The sequence below is a fragment of the Chiloscyllium punctatum genome, chromosome 44, assembly GCF_047496795.1.
Source record: "Chiloscyllium punctatum isolate Juve2018m chromosome 44, sChiPun1.3, whole genome shotgun sequence".
Taxonomy (NCBI): domain Eukaryota; kingdom Metazoa; phylum Chordata; class Chondrichthyes; order Orectolobiformes; family Hemiscylliidae; genus Chiloscyllium; species Chiloscyllium punctatum.
In genome coordinates, this window is record NC_092782.1 from 18363564 (window position 1) to 18381553 (window position 17990).

The 17990-nt window shown below is 42.7% G+C and overlaps 1 protein-coding gene across 2 annotated transcripts in view; it reads right to left on the reverse strand.

Moving 5' to 3' along the window:
- LOC140466773 (coiled-coil domain-containing protein 38-like) overlaps positions 1-17990 on the reverse strand; it is a 66450-nt gene that overhangs the window by 26202 nt on the left and 22258 nt on the right. For both annotated transcript variants that reach the window (XM_072562390.1, XM_072562389.1), the window contains exons 6-9: positions 13638-13801; positions 10569-10649; positions 9664-9833; positions 1670-1769 (exon numbers count right to left, since the gene is read on the reverse strand). In XM_072562390.1, the coding sequence (XP_072418491.1) occupies positions 1670-1769; positions 9664-9833; positions 10569-10649; positions 13638-13801 (515 nt within the window). The remainder of the gene's footprint in view (positions 1-1669; positions 1770-9663; positions 9834-10568; positions 10650-13637; positions 13802-17990) is intronic.

Sequence of the window (17990 nt, forward strand, 5' to 3'; positions counted from 1 at the left end):
CAGATCAGAATCAACATAAACTAAACATGAATTAGCAGGCAAACAGGTCACTCTGCTCGACAGTTGTATTCCTGTGCAACCTCACACTATAAAAAAAACGTGCTATTGGAAATCACTATAGAAATGACGCTGCAGAACATCACACTATGGAAACCTTCCATACCCATTCAGCAGAAAGTCTATGTTATGCAAACAACTTCCACAATTCATCAATTGCATTATAGCTAATTTGCGCTGATGCATGTTGTAGAAGAACTAGCTGCAACTTAAAACTAAACATACTGATGAAAAGATTTTGTGACAAAGATATCCCTTAGAGAACCACAAATAACCCAACACTCCCCACACAAATGTGACACTACATAGCTACACAGTTCCACAGTACTTCACTCATCAATAGGTCCTATCAGATGACAGCTTTCACCCTCCAGTTTCACTCATTCAGTCACAGAAAGAAAGATGCCCATGAATCATCTCTCCTTTGGCTCACAACAATCCTGCTAATGTAGCTTTCCAGAGTTCGTTCCTTCACAACTGACTAACGATTCTCCACTTCACAGTCTGGCCACAGTCTGGAAAATACCAAGTTCTTTAGCTTCTCCAAGTTATTCACAGCCTTAGACTTTTCAGTTAGTTCGAGATGGTGTCTCATCAACATACTATATAACTGAAACATAATGTCCTTACTTTTACGTTCAATTCCTCACATAATAAAGGATACCATTCCATTAGCCTTTTGATTATTTGTGACTCGAGTACGAGATAACCTAGCTCCATCTGCAATTCTGCACTTATTCTCAGTTTGGAAATACAATGCATTTCATTCTTCCTGACAGAGATCATTTCAGATTTTCACACATTTCTCACATTTTGTGCACCCACTCACCCAATTTACCTACATCCGTCTACTAACCTTTAACCAAGCTTTTGGTTACTTATCATAATTTGAACCTTTTTACTTGTTCATGGGATACAGGAATAACAGGCGAAAACAGTATTTATTGCCCAACCATTGTAACTGTCCTTGAGAAGCTGACGAGCTGCCTTCATTAACCACTGCAAACCATGTGCTGTGGGTTGATTCACAGTGCCCTTGTGGAGGGAGTTACAGGATTTTGAACCAGTGACACTGAAGGAACTGCAACATATTTCCAAGTCTGAATGGTGAGTGGTTTGGAGGTGGGCTGGTGTTCCCATTGTCCTTCTACATGCAACTGATCATGGGTTTGGAAGGTGCTTTCTAAGCAGCATTGGTGAATTTCTGCAGTGAATCTTGCAGATAGTACACACTGCTGCTACTGAGCATCAGTGATGGAGGGAATGGATGCTAGTGGATGTGGTGTCAATCAAGCAGGCTGTTTGGTATCAAGCTTCTTGAGTGTAGTGGAAGCTGCACCCATCCAGGCAACTGGGGAGTATTGCACTGCACTCCTGACTTGTGCCTTATAGATGACGGGCATGCGATGGTGAGTCAGCAGGTGAGTTACTTGCTGCAGGATTCCTGGCTACTGACCTGTTCTTGTAGCCATTTAAATCCCTCAGTGTAAAGTCACCAACAAATGCTGCAAGCTGTTGTACTTTTTAAAAGTCACTCCCTGGCAGGAGTAGACTAGGAATCCCAGCATTTCTAGTTCTTCTGGTGCTCTTTCTTTATGTTGGGTTCCCTTACCCTTTCTCCATCCAGGAAGTGACCTGCGTGGCTGCTGAATGTTTTGGGCTCAACCGTGAGCTTTTCGTTTTTGGCCTGCTTGCTTTACGACTTTGCCGTTCTAAAGTGTGACAAGCAAAACAATGATTAAAAATTAATGATTTGTTGCACTTTGTATATTTTGAGCTCTGTGCACAACATACCATTGACTGATGAATACAAGGAACATGTGACCTTGCTTACAGAGGTCTTGTGAACTAATTATTATTGCCTGTAAAAGTAACTGTCCCTCAAACCTTGATGAAGCAATGTGAGTTATATTTCTACATTATTAGACATTATGAATTCTCTTTGAAAAGGCAATTGAATACATACAGAAAAGGAAAGGCTTACGTGGACATGAAAAAACAGCCTGGCAAAGTGCAGCCAATTAGATAGCTCTTTAAAGAACCGGGTACAATGGTCAAATGGCCCCCTTCTATGCTTTATCTTTGATTCTGTAATTACTCATCAATTGTTGGTGGCCTGGAGTTCTAAGGAAGGGTCACTTGACCGAAAGTTAATGAGTTAACTTTTCTCCACCGATGCTGCCAGATCTGGTGAGCTTTTTCAGCAATTTCTGTATTTGTTTTCAATTTAGAGTGTCTGTAGTTCTTTAGGCTTTTATTCAGAAATGTCAAGAACTTGACTTTCTCTAGTGATTCCACAGAATGCAGTGGATGAAGATGTGTTTCATCAGAAATACAGCACATTATGTTCATGGAGCAAGAGGTTCTGTAAAAACAATTTGTGTTATGCTTCTCTTCTTCAACATGAGGGGTCAGGGATGAGGCTGATGTCCCTGCCTCCTTCCTGCGCAGGAAGTGTGTCCAGCTCCAGCTCTTGTTAGACCGCATGATGACTCTGGAGCTGCAGATGGACTCCCTTTGCAGCATCCGCGATGCCAATGAGGTTGTGGATAGCACGTTTAGTGAATCGGTTGCACCACAGATTAGGATTGCTGAGGGAGAAAAGAAATGGGTGACCGAAAGGCAGAGAAAGAGCAGGAGGACAGTGCAGGTGTCTCCTGTGGTCATCTCCCTCCAAAACAGGTATACCATTTTGGATACGGTTGGGGGAGATGGCTCACCAGGGGAGGGCAGCAGAAGCCAGGTTCATGGCACCGTGGCTGGCTCTGCTGTACAGAAATGCAGGAAAAAGAGTGGAAGGGCTATATTCATAGGGGATTCAACTATAAGATGAGTAGATAGGCGGTTCTGTGGTCGAAAATGAGACTCCAGAATGGTACGTTGCCTCAGGTCAGGGATGTCTCAGATCGGCTGCAGGACATTCTGATAGGGGAGGGTGAACAGCCAGCTGTTGTGGTGCATATAGGCACCAATGATATAGGTTGACAAAACAGGATGAGGTCCTACAAGCAGAGTTTAGGGAGTTAGGAACCAAGTTAAAAAGTAGAACCTCAGAGATAGTAATCTCAGGATTGCTACCAGTGCCACACGCTAGTCAGAGTAGAAACTAAAGAACAGGCAGGATGAATGAGTGACTTGAGAGATGGTGCAAGAAGAACGGGTTCAGATTTTTGGGACATTGGGACCACTTCTGGGAGAGGTGGGACTATTACAAATTGGATGGTCTACATCTGGGCAGGACTGGCACCAATGTCCTCGGAGGTTCTTTTGCTAACGCTGTTGAGGAGGGTTTAAACTAATGTGGCAGATGGGAACCAAATGTGGACAGGAAGGAAGTAGTGGACAGGAAGGAAGTAGTTACTAAAGCTTGTAAGGAACTAGATACTGAAGTCAGCATGACTAATGGAGAAGAGTAGGCAGGGAGAAAATGATGAGTGCAAAGGAACAGATGATCTGACGTCCACTGTTTTAATGCGAGAAGTGTAGTAGGTAAGGCAGATGAACTTAGGGCCAGGATTAGTACCTGGAAGTATGATGGTATTGCTATTACTGAGACTTGGTTGAGAAAAGGGCATGATTTGTAACTAAATATCCCAGGATATACACACTTCAGGCAGGATAGAGAGAGAGAGGTAAAAGGGGTGGGGGAGGTTGCATTACTGGTCAGAGAGGATATCACAGCAGTGCTGAAGGAGGGCAGTATGGAGGACTCAAGCAGTGAGGCAATATGGGCAGTGCTCAGAAATAGGAAGGGTGCAGTAACAATGTTGGGGCTGTACTACAGGCCTCCCAACAGTGAGTGTGACATAGAGATACAAAAATGTAAACAGATTATGGAAAGATGTAGGAGCAACAGGGTGATATCAATGGGAGGTTATAATTTTCCCAATATTGACTGGGATTCATTTAGTGTTAGAGGTCTAGATAGAGCAGAATTTGTAAGGAACATCCAGGAGGGTTTTATAGAGCAGTATGTAAATAGTCCAACTCGGGAATGGGTCAGACTGGACCTGGTGTTGGGGAATGGGCCTGGCCAGGTGGTTGAAGATTACTTTGGGAATAGTGATCACAATTCTGTAAGTTTTGGAATACTCATGGACGAAGACAGGAGTGGTCCTAAAGGAAGAGTGCTAAATTGTGGGAAGGTCAACTAAACCAAAATTCGGCAGGAGCTGGGGAATGTGGACTGGGGACAAAAAAAAACTGCAGATGCTGGAATCCAAAATAGATAGGCAGGAAGCTGGAAGAACACATCAAACCGGGCAGCATCAAGAGGTGGAGAAGTTGATGTTTCAGATGTAACCCTTCTTCAGGACTTGGGGTGGGTGTGGGGGGAGCTGCAGATAACAGGGGTGGCGGGGCAGGGTGGTGAAGTGGGGATAGGTGAAGACAGGTAGAGGGTATGACCTGATTGGTCAATGGGAGGAATGAATCCGGTTGGTGGCTGGGAGTAGTGGAAGGGATGATAGTTTATCAACTTTGCCCACAAATTCCACCCCGCCTTCAAGTTGACTTGGTCCATCTTGGACACCTTACTCCCCTTTCTTGACCTCACCATTTCCATCTCCGGCAATAGTCTCCAAATGGACGTTCATTACAGACCTACACACTCTCATAACTACCTGGACTACACCTCCTCTCACCCCAGTATCATGCAAGAACTCCATCTCATTCTCCCAATTCCTCCACCGCATTTGCTCGGATGAAGAGACATTCCACTCGCGAGCATCCCAGATGTTCACCTATTTTGAACATGTTTTTCCTCCCCCCATCATCCAGACAGCCCTCTGCCGCACCACCTCCATTTCCCTGCTCTAAACCACCCCCTCCCAATGCAATAAAGACAGTCCACCTTGTCCTCCCCTACCACCCCACCAGTCTCCGCATCCAATGCATCATCCTTAAACACTCCCTGCAAACTCCAACTAGACCTCACCACCAAGAACATCTTACCCTCCCCAACCCTTTCTGTCTTCCACAAGGGCCATTCCTTCTCAGTCCTTGGTTTGCGCTACTCTCCCCACCAACCCCCTCTGAACCCCCAGGTACCTTCGCCTACAACCGGAAAAGATTAACTTAAGGAACGGTTCACTGAGCATCGCAGCTGATACTGCAGGGGCTGACCAAACCTCCCAGTCACCACCCATTTCAATTCCCCCAACCATTTCTTTTCCTACATGACCATCCTTGGCCTCCTCCATTGCCAAAACAAACTCCAACACAAATAGGAGGAACACATCACCTTCCGCCTGGGCAACCTACAGCCTGGAGGACTCAATACTGAGTTCACCAATTTCAAATAACCTCCCTTCCCATCCAACTCCTTTCCCAGCCCCTCCTCATCCCTTTCACTGTTCCCTGCCACCAACCGGATTCATTCCTCCCATTGACCAACCAAGTCGTACCCTCTACCTGTTTTCACCTATCCTCACTTCACCACCATACCCCCACCACTCCCTTTATCTGCAACTCCCCCAACACCCTCCCTCAGTCCTGAAGAGGGGTTACACCCGAAACGTTGACTTCTCCACCTCCTGATGCTGCTCGGCTGAATGTGGATTGGGAGCAGCTGTTTGAGGCAGATCCACCTTGGATACGTGAGAAGCTTTTAAAGAGAGGTTGATTAGAGTGCAAGACATACATGTCTCTGTGAAAATGAGGGATGGAAATGGGAAGATTAGGAACCATTGATGACAGGTGAAATTGTGAGACTAGCTAACAGGAAAAAGGAAGCATACATAAGGTCTAGGCGACTGAAAACAGACCAAGCTTTGGAGGAATTTTGGGAAACTAGGACCAATCTAAAATGAGGAATTAAGAGGGTTAAAATGGATCATGAAATATCTTTAGCAAACAAGGTTAAGGAAAATCCCAAAGCCTTTTATTTGTATACAAGGAACAACAAGGTAACTAGAGAAAGGGCTGGCCCACTCAAGGACAAAGGAGAAAAGTTATGCATGGTGTCAGAGAAAATGGGTGAGGTTCTTAATGAGTACTTGCGCCGATATTCACCGAGGAGAGAGACATGATGGACGTTGAGTTTAGGGAGAGGTGTTTGATTACTCTATGATTTGGAGGTTCTGGTGTTGGACTGGGGTGTACAAAGTTAAAAATCACACAACACCAGGTTATAGTCCAACAGGTTTATTTGGAAGCACTAGCTTTCGGAGTGCTGCTCCTTCATCAGACGTTGATGCTCCTTCATCAATCACCTGATGAAGGAGCAGCGCTCCAAAAGCTAGTGTTTCCAAATAAACCTGTTGGACTACAACCTGGTGTTGTGTGATTTTTAACTTTGATTACTCTAGGTCAAGTCGGCATAAGGAGGGAGGAAGTATTAGATTAGATTAGATTACTTACAGTGTGGAAACAGGTCCTTCGGCCCAACAAGTCCACACCGACCCGCCGAAGCGCAACCCACCCATATCCCTAACCTAACACTACGGGCAATTTAGCATGGCCAATTCACCTGACCTGCACATCTTTGGACTGTGGGAGGAAACCAGAGCACCCGGAGGAAACCCACGCAGACACGGGGAGAATGTACAAACTCCACACAGTCAGTCGCCTGAGTCGGGAATTGAACTCGGGTCTCTGGCGCTGTGAGGCAGCAGTGCTAACCACTGTGCCACCGTGCCGCCCACTGGGTATTCTAAAAGGCATTAAGGTGGACAAGTTTCATGTTATGGAGGGAAACGAGAGAGGAAATAGCTGGGGCCTTAACAGATACCTCTGCAACATCCTTGAACACAGGTGAGGTCCCGGAGAACTGGAGAATTGCTAATGTTGACCCCTTGTTTCAGAAGGGGAGCAAGGATAATCCAGGTAATTATAGACTGGTGAACCTGACATCAATGGTAGGGAAGCTACTGGAGAAGATACTGTGGGATAGGATCTATTTACATTTGGAAGAAAATGGGCTTATCAGTGATAGTAAGCATGGTTTTGTGCAGGGAAAGTCATGTCTTACCAACTTAATATAATTCTTTGAGGAACTGACAAAGTTGATTGATGAGGGAAGGGCTGTAGATAGGCATTTGATAAGATTCCCCATGGTAGGCTGATGGAGAAAGTGAAGTCATATGGGGTCCTGGGTGTACTAGCTAGATGGATAGAGAACTGGCTGGGCAGCAGGACACAGAGTAGTAGTAGAAGGCAGTTTCTCAAAATGGAGAACTGTGACCAGTGGTGTCCCACAGGGATCTGTGTTGGGACCACTGTTGTTTGTGATTTACATACATGGTCTGGAGGAAGGTATAGGTGGTCTGATTAGCAAGTTTGCAGATGACACTAAGATTGTTAGCAAAGTAGATAACGAAGGGGATTGTCAGAGAATGCAGCAGAATTTGATAGATTGGAGAGTTGGTCAGAGAAATGGCACATAGATTTCAATCTGGGCAAATGTGAGGTGGTACATTTTGGAAGATCCAACTCATGAATGAACTATATGGGAAATGGAAAAGCCCTAGGGAAAACTGATGTACAGAGAGATCTGGGTGTTCAGGTCCATTGTACCCTGCAGGTGGCAACACAGGTCGATAGAGTGGTCAAGAAGGTATACGGCATGCCTTCATCAGACGGAGTGTTGAGTACAAGATTTGGCAGGTCATGTTACAGTTGTATAAGACTTTGGTTCGGCCATATTTGGAATACTATGTACAGTTCTGGTCACCACATTACCAGAAGGATGTGGATGCTTTGGAGACGGTGCAGAGGAGGTTAACCAGGATGCTCCCTGGAATGGAGGGAACCAGCTATGAAGGGAGGTTGAGTAGATTAGGATTATTTTCATTAGACAGATCATGAGGGGGGTGGGGACCTGATTGACATCTACAAAGTCATGAGAGGTATAGACAGATTGAATAGCAAGAAGCGTTTACCCCCAGAGTGGGGGACTCAATTACTACGGGTCCTGAGTTCAAGGTGAGAGTGGAAAAGTTTAAAGGAGATACGCATGGAAAGTTCTTTACGCATAGGGTGGTGGGTTCCTGGAGCGCGTTGCCCATGGAGGTGGTAGAGAAGGGCATGATAGCATTACTTAAGACCTACCTAGACAGATAAATGAATAGACAGGGAGAAGAGGGATACAGATCCTTAGAAAATAGAACAGATTTAGATAGAGGATCTGGATCAGTGCAGGCTTGGAGGACTGAAGGGCCTGTTCCTTTGCTGTAACTTTCATTTGGAAGCTAATAGACTATATAAAGTAAGTATAATCTGGCTTTGGTTTCATCCTATACCTCACACACTGGGAAGTCAAACTGAAAGCCAGGGTACTTGGAACATTGTAAATTCCATAAAATTTATCATCTAAAAGGTACATTTAACCTATTTTCTAATAAACATGTTCAGAGCTGTTCTTACACACTTCTGGAACAGGTGGGACTTGAATCTGGGCCTCTTGGAATATACTCACTAAAAAAAGGTAGTGTTTGAAAAGAATCGCTGCCAAAGAATTGTAGCGATGTTCAATTGCATGAAATTAACATCACCAAGAGGCAACACAACTAAGTTAAAACATTTGGAATAAAACAAAAATCGCATTATAAATATTTTCAAGAAATAAATTTGATTGCTGAAGAGTAAACCTTACTTATAGTTGCATCCCTGAAAATCACAACTTTAAGTGAAACAACTTTGAACTTAATCATGGTTTCCTTCAGGAATCAATGATAAAGACATAATTAGGTTCTGTGAGTTATTTCTCACCACAAAGAAAATGTAAAAGTTAAAATAATGTATCATTCTTGTGCAACACTACATTCCTAACTGAATTAGCTAGCAAAGTAAAATACATCACTAAATATCCATTTTTATTAAGCCAGACTGATTAACTTCGATGTCATGCAGAGGTTTGTCATGCAGGAAGCAGAACTCCCAGAACTACATCCAATGACTGACTTCTGCCACCAGAACAAAGCCAATAACGAATAGAAGAACAAACCTGAGCCTCAGATAAGAACAGAGGCAGCAGGCGCAGCTGGGGCTGGAGGCAGAACCAGGACAGAGCAATGCCAAAAAGCAAGGTCATGAAGAAGGAAAAGAAGGAGGCCGGGGGCGGGGGGGGGGGGGGGGGGGGGTGCCATAGCGTGACAGAAAGGCAAGATTGGCAGAGATAGTGGAGTTTGGTTGGAAGAGGTTCTGAGGGGCAGGGTGGAAGCAGGCGAGATGGGGTAAGGTCAGCTGGACAAGCAGACCACAGACAGAAAATTACTTAAATGTTGTTAGAATGAAACTGACATAAAGCGAAACTGATAACATTAAATGATCATCATCAACTTTATCATCAATAATGTTAAGGTGAAACAATGTTAAGTCAGTTGATATTAAGAGGGGATGTAATTGCTGTTTATGGACCACCATGTTAGCAACATCAGTATATAATGTACATTATAGGTCTTCCGTAATCTAGTATATGGAAACAAAGCTGAACCTGGGCATTTTCGACTAAGAGGCTCTCTTGAATGGCTGACGTATCTCTCCAGCTACCTCTGGTCCTTCTTCTCCCACACACCATTCCCATCTTGTAATTGTTATTAGGACTTTAGAATCATATCATTCTATGAAGAACAAAATATTTTACATGAGACAAGCAAAATAACATACCACTGGTAGAAGTTACAGTAAGAGAGTCAAGCGGAATAGCTTCCTTTCTGACGTCACTCTCAATCATTTTCTCTTTTCTTTTCTCCTTCCATTCCTTGGGTGCAAGTTTTTCAAAAAACATCTTTGCAGTTATACAATAATCCAGTTCTTGCTGCTGTTTTCCAATTACACTATACAATGTTAAAAAAAAAACAGGTGAAGTAGGTTGTTCAATGGTGGTGATCAACAAAATTACCTGATTGAGGTGTTAACACTCAGGGTTGTGATGCAAGACAGAAGGCTACTTCAGAGACTGGAGCACCATATTGAGCACAAGAGGCAGATTGTTGGCCTGACTTCAAAAGGTTTTATTTCTGTTCACTCACGGGATATGGACTGGTCCAACATTTATTGCCTATCTCTAGATGCTTGTGAGAACATGATAGTGAGCTGCCTTCTTGAACCACTACAATCCATGTGATCATGCTAGGAGACTTGTACTTTCTAAAGCATGAATAAACATTTGGTTGTGATATGTTCAAGAGAAGCTGTCCTGGAGTCTCTCCATTACTGAACTGGAATCACCATTCCTTCAGAGTTATTGGGTCAAAATCCTGGAACCCTCTTTAATGGCAATCTAGGTTTCCCTACGTCTTGTGGATTGCAGCTCAAAAATGGTAGCTCATCATCATATTCACAAGGCCAATAGAAAGTTGGCTTAGCCAGTAATCCCCATATCCCTGGATCAAATGAAAATAATTCTCCAGGAATATCTGACTCAGTAGCATGACCTTGTCCACTAAATACAATTCATGTTATTAATTCTCGCAATTAGGGATTCTAATGAATACCAGAGAGCAGCTTTTACATGGTATAGTTACAAGATATAGTATCATACCTCGACATTCAAAATAAATGTTGCACACCTTTTAAGACTTTGCACTTCCTCAGTAAGTTTTTCTATTTGCTCCATTGCAAGACGATTATCATTTGCAGTTTCTTCTGCCCTAAAAAGAATTAAAAGGTTAGCACCATTTATAAAAAATCTTTACAGAGTCACACAAGGTGCATAGGAGGAAGTGATTCTGTCTATTGTTTGGGCAAAGGAGCCATCTAAATAGTCCCACTCCCCTCTTCTACCCCCATGTTATTATGGATAAAGGGGAAGTTTTATATAAGTAAAGGAGCAGGCTCTGAAAGTGACACATTGTTTGTCTCTTATTAATTTCACTGTTTTGCAAAGTAAAATGTCAGGCTCAATTGAGTGTCATTGTGAGTTGGAGGACTGGAGAATGGTCAGTATGATAGAAGTGTCAGTATCTATTTATAAGAAGAGTGTTAATTCAGGGAATCTCAGACCAGTTGGTTTTACTATCTGTGACAAGGAGAAGTATACTCTAAAGATGAAGTGGCCACTTATCTTAAAGAAACAACACTAGAAATACCCAGCAGGAATTTTAAAAGGACTTGAAAAACATGATATAATTCTTTAAGTGGAGAGCAGGCATGGTGGAGGAGGAACTGATGTGGATGTAATGTACCTCAATGAGTGGAGATTCTTTGAGAAGGTATCACACAAGAGTCTATCTGAAATAATTAAGGAGAATGGAACAGAATCAGAAACTGATGGAGAAACTCAGCAGGTCAGGCAGCATCTATGGGGGAAAAAAACAGAGTTAACATTTTGGGTCTGATGACGTTTCTTCAGAAAGGAGTCACTGGACTCAAAACTCTGCTTTCTCTCCTCAGATGCTGGCAGACATGCTGAGTTTCTCCAGCAATTTCTGTTTTTGTTACAGATCTCCACATCCCCAGTTCTTAGCCATATCTTAAGGAACATGAAGTTAACAGCAGGATCATAAACTGGATTGAGTATGTCTCAGTGAGTTTGAAAAGTGAGTAAAAACGCTCTGCAAGGACGTCTTCATTCACATCAACAATTTGGAGTTGGACCTGTTGGAATTTGTGCATGTAACTAAAACAGGAGCTGTATATTGTTTCCTTTAAAGGACATAAGAACTGCAAAGAGGAATGGCTAAAGTGGAACAAGAAGAATTCAATATCTATATGAGCTCATTGTTAGAAAAAAAGCAGAATACAAAAAAAAAGAAAATCTAAGCGTAAATTACTTGATGTTGTTGAAGAGCAGAGGGGTTGGGAAGGGAAACAAGGGGTAACAAGTTCACAGGACAATAGGCAGCACCTCCAATTCACAAGGTTCAAAGAGCTAACAAAACTCTAGGCTTTGGCACAGACAATATAGAAGAAGAGGAACAAGTATTTCGAAAACCTATATCAAAAGGTAACAATGAGACTAACCGAACACCTAGGTAGGACCTCAGTTAGACTGCGTTTTTCTTTATTATTTCACAGAATATGAATATCATTGGCGGGGCAGCATTTATTGCCCAGAAGCCCTTGAGGTGGTGGTGAGTTGCTTTTTTTGAAACGCTGCAATCCATGGACCATAATTACACCCTCAATTTCATTAGGGAGGGAATTCCAGCATTTTGACCCAGCAACACTGAAGGAATGGCAAAATATTTCCAAGTCACAATTGGGAGTGGCCTGGAAGGGAAATTCTAGCAATGGTGTTCCCATGTACCTTGTCTTTGCCCTTGTTCTTCTGAATGGAAGTGGTTATGGGTTTGGAAGATGCTGTCTAAGGAGTTTTGGTGAATTTTTATAGCACATCTCATAGATGGTACACACCACTGCCACTAAGCATCAGTGTTGGAGGGAGTGGACGCGATGGCAATCACGTGGGATGCTTTGCCCTATGTGGTGTCAAACCTCTTGTGTATTGTTGAAACTGCACCCATCCAGGCAGGTTGGAAGTACAGTGTGCACTATATTGGGCTTCATATATGGGAAGGATATTCAGAATTTCAAAAGGGTGAACAGATTGATTAGAGCTTTGTGTTGTATGAGAACATGGAAGAAAGATTTAAAATCTTCATCCCAGCACAGCAGAAATGATGGAATTAGAACAGTTTTGAATTATGAAAGAATGGGACTATGTGGATAGAAGTCGGTAATTCCAAGGAGTTGAAGCACCTGGTAATGGGGGAAATGGAAATAAATTTAAGATATTTAGAAGACAGTACATGGGAAACTTCACAACATAGAGTTGTGAGCAAGTGGAATTTACCTCAAGAATTGATCTTTCCGCCTCTCTAATCTTTCTGACATTGTCCCTTCCCATTCATCCCCAACATGCTTTCACCCAAGTAACCACTTCCCACTCCTTCAACCCAATACTTTCCATCTTCCACCCTATTCATCCCAACATGCTCCTTCTGTCTCCTGTTCAAACTAACACTCCTCAGATTGAGAGGATTGAGTGGCACAAAGGGAAGGTACGGACAAAGGATCAGGATGAGACATGCAGACAACTCTCTTGATGAAACCAGCAGGTATCTGCATAAAGAAGTGAGAGTGCCATCCTTAGGGAGACAGAGAGAGGAAGTAGAGCCATAGAAAAGTGAAATAGTAAACATAAAGAGAATGAGTGGCACAAAGATTAATAAGTAGAGGCTAAATCCTAGGATCATAAGCATTAGGAGAAGGAGTAGGCCAATCAACTCCTTGAGCCTGCCGCACTATTCAATAAGATTATGGCTGATTGATTGTAGGTTTTGACTCAGATTTTTCTGATCCTAACACCTTGCCTCATTTCACCCACACTCCACCAATCTTCAACTCCAAAAAACAAAGTTAAAAATCACACAACACCAGCGTCGCTCCAAAAGCTAGTGTGCTTTCAATTAAACCCGTTGGACTATAACCTGGTGTTGTGTGATTTTTAACTTCGTACACCCCAGTCCAACACCGGCATCTCTGAACCAAAAAGTAAAATCAGTCTGCATATTTCTGTGCACTACAGTACACAATGTTGTCACTTTAAAGCTTCCAGTGATTGAACAATGCCAGATCAAAGAGAATATTTTAGTTAACCTTATTGAATTCACAAAAGTCTACAACTTCTAACATACCGTAACATGGCTTGTACTCTCTTGGTTTGACTTTCTGCCATTAAATTTTCAATGGCGAGTTTATTTTTTGCAAGTTTCTTTTCATCCTCGATCATCCGTTGCTGCTGTTCGAGAGCGGCTTCTTTTAAGCCTTTTATTGAGTTTTCCTTTAATCCTGCTGTGTACTACAGACAACCAAGAGAGTTTGAGTTAGGGGTTTTGAGGACACAGACAGATTCCAGAGCTGATCACTCGACAGTGAACTGCACAAGATATATTGTGCCATTCGAGTGGGAAGTCGCTATCCTGAAATCATTTACTGCTTCTACCATACTGTGTCACACAGTGGCTCCAATTTCATACCACTAACACAGCAAGAGATCACAACGGAACAGGACTGTAGGGAGTGGACACTGTACCCAGTAATTACTGTATAGAACTGAACCAAAAGGTTCAGGAAATGCTGTTATGCTATGTTGGGAAATTAAATTCATTAATAGTTTGAATACATTAATCATTGATTAGTGGATGAGCAGACACTGAAATTAATCAAATTGCTGTTAAAAAACCCCAATGGTTTATGATATACTTCAGAGAAGGAAGTCTGTCATGCTTACGTGTCGTACAGGGCTTACAGGTGCTTGTTGGAACTGCACTCATCTAAGCAAGTAGGCTATATACTTCCACACTCCTGAGTTTTGTCTTGCAGATGGTGGATAAGCTTTGGGGAGGCCTAGCCTCTGATCTGCTCTTGTAGCTACAGTATTTATATGACTAGTCCAGATCAGTTTGTGGTCAATGGTAACCTTCAGATATTGACAGCAGGGGTATCGGCATTGGTAATGCCAGTGAATGTCAAGAATCAATGGTAAGACTGTTTCTTGTTGAAGGTGTTTATTGCCTGACACATGTGTGGCAGGAATATTACTTGCGGTTTATAAGTCCAAGCCTGCATATTGTCTAGATCTTGCTACATATGGAAGGTAATTACTTCTGTATCTGAGGAGTTGTGAATAGTATTGAATAATGTGCAGTCATCAGCAAACATCTCCACTTCTGAACTTATGATGGAGGGAAGTTCATTAAATGAAGCAGCTGAAGATGGTTGGGCCTAAGACACATACAGCATAGTATCAACCCTTTGACCCTCAATGTTGTGCCGACCTTTTATCCTACTCTAAGATGAACTTAACCTATTTTTTACTATCACCAATGTGCCTATCCAAGAGTAGCTTAAGTGTCCCTAATGTCTCTGACTCTACTACCAATGGTGGCGATGCATTCCACGCACCTACCACTCTCTGTATAAAAAATCTACATCTAACATCTCCCCTAAAGCTTCCCCTGATCACCTCAAAATTATGCCCCCTTCTGATACCCATTTCCAAAAGAGTCTCTGGCTATCCACTCTATCTATGCCTCTCAACATCTTGTACACCTCTCATCATTATTCACTCCAATGGGAAAAGCCCTAGCTCCCTCAACATTTCTTCATAAGACATGCCCTCCAGTCCAGGCAGCACCCTGGTAAATCTCCTCTGCACCCTCTTGAAACCTTCCATATCCTTCCTATAATAAAACAACCAGAACTGAACACAATATTCCAAGGGTGGTCTACCTTCATCAATGTGTTTTATCGCATCCTCAAAGAATTCAATAAGGCTTGTGAGGCATGACTTACCCCTCACAAAGCCATGCTGACTATCTCTAATCAAACTTGGTTTTCCAAATAGTCATAAATCCTGTCTCTCAGAATCCTCACCAATAATTTGCCCACCACAGACATAAGACTGACTGGTCTGCAATTCCCAAGGTTATCCCTATTCCCTTCCTTGAACAAAGGAACAATATTTGCCATCCTCCAATCATCTGGTACTATTCCAGTGGACAGTGAGGATGCAAAGATCATTGCCAAAGGTGCAGCAATCGCATCCCTCACTTTCTATAGTTACCTTGGGTATATCCTGTCTGGCTCAGGGGACTTATCAGTCCTCATGTTTTTCAAAATTTCCGGCACCTCCTTCTTAACATTAACCTGTTTAAGCATATCCTCATAAAAGACGAGGTCCCTCTCATTAGTGAATATTGAAGCGAAGTATTCATTAAGGACCTACCCTACCTATCAAGGCTTTTTCATGCCCCCTTCTAGCTATTGGTCCATTATTCAGTTCCTTCCTGGCTAACTTGTAACCGTCTGGAGCCTTTCTGATCCTTGATTCCTCAACCTTAAGTAAGCTTCCTTCTTCTTGACTAGATGTTCCACAGCTTTTGTCATCCAAGGTTCCTTCACACTACCATCCCTTCCTTGCCTCAGTGGGACAAGCCTTTCCAGCACCTGCAGCAAGTGCTCCCTAACAACCACCACATATCTGTCATGCATTTCCCTGAGAATAGCTGTTTCCAAATATTATGAGATGGAGTAACACCCCCCACCCCACTAATTTAAAGTTGCAACATGGAAATGATTTAAGCCACACTGTAACCTGTTAATATTCAAGAGGCAAGGAACTATTCCCAAAAGTTGCTATTTGAAGTAAAAATTAACAACTTTATTTTTACTTAAAAGTCTGACAGAGAATAATTAACTAACAACTATTTACAACTCCTTTCTCCAACCTATCTTTTACTTTCCCTTCTATAATACTGATCCGATAAAACCCCCAATTATGATTTACCAAAACATTCAAATTTCAAAACCAGCCAGCTGTCGAATCTTCTTTTTATCTTCCTCTGTCTTCTTTTCTTCTTCGGGACTCCCATTTCCCAGGTCATTGATAGATAGAGGTACCTTTAAGAGAGCTATTCTGCAGGCAGTCTGCATATGTTGGTGGCTTGGCAGTTCTCCCCCAATTGTTCAATTTGTTTAATATTTATACCCCAAAGCATCAGATTGTTTCATTGGTTTTAATATTAACAAAATACTAAATTCAAACTTGATTGGAGTTTAGTGTCATGGGGCATAACAAACTGATTGGCCAAATTTGAATTTATTTTTTGTCTCAAAGCAATCCATGTACTGCTAGCTGCTGAACCAAATGTTACATTGTAAATTTTCCACTACTCTGTGTATTTCTCGAAGTCCTTCAACTCTCTTAAAGGTACTATACGCCTCGACACCTTCATAACAACTTATGCACCATATTTCTTGCCAAACAGGATTATAATTTCCCCCTCCCCCAATTAAATACTTTCCAATACCATCTGCTCCTATCCCTCTCCATGACTATCATAATGGTCAGGATGTTGTGATCACTATCACCGAAATGCTCTCCCACCAATAAATCTGACACCTGACCTGGTTCATTGCCAAGCACCAAATCCAATAAGGCTCCCCTCTAGTCAGCCTATCTACATATTGAGTCAGGAATTCTTCCTGGACACACCTGATAAAACTCTGCTCCATCCAATCTATTTGCACTCAGGAGGTTCCAATCAATATTAGGGAAGTTGAAGTCACCCACATCAACAGCCCTGTTACTTCTGCACCTTTCCAAATTCTGCTCCCCCGTGTCTCTGTTGCTATTAGGGGGTCTATAGTAAACTCCCAAGAAAGTCACTGTTCCTTTCCTGTTTCTGACTTCCACCCATACTGACTCAGTATACAAACCCTCCTCAATGACCTCCCTTTCTGCAGCTGTGATACTATCCCAATTAGTAATGCCATTCTCTCATCTTTTACCTCCCTCCCTATTCCTTTTGAAACATCTAAACCCTGGAACATCCAACAACCATTCAAGCCCCTGTGATATCCAAGTCTCTGTAATGGCCACAATATCAAAGCTCCAAGTACTGATCCCTGCTCTAAGTTCATCGCCTTTATTCCTGACACTTCTTGTGTTAAAACAGATACACTTCAACCCATCACACTGACTGTAATTTTGCCTGACCAACCGTCTATCCTCCCGCACAGACTCTCTGTACGCTGTATATGCCTGTTCACCAACTACTCCATCCTCTGATCTGTAGCTCCGGTTCCTATCCCCCTGCCAAACTAGTTTAAACTCTCCCAAAGAGCTCTAGCAAACATCCCACCCAGGATATTGGTACCCCTCCAGTTCAGATGCATCCCACTCTCCTCATACAGGTCCCACCTTCTCCAGAAGCTATCCCAGTGATACACATATCTGAAGCTCTCCCTCCTACTCCAGCTCTGCAGCCATGTATTCAGCTGCACTCGTTCTCTGTTCCGAGCCTCACTAGCCTGTGGCACTGATAGCAATCCTGAGATTACTAATCTGCTCGTCCTGCCTTTTAGCTTCCAACCTGACTTCCTATATTCACTTTTCAGATCCTCATCTCTTTTCCAAGCTACCAATGTGTACCACAACATCTGGCTACTCACCCTCCCTCTTAAGAATCCTATAGACTCGCTCC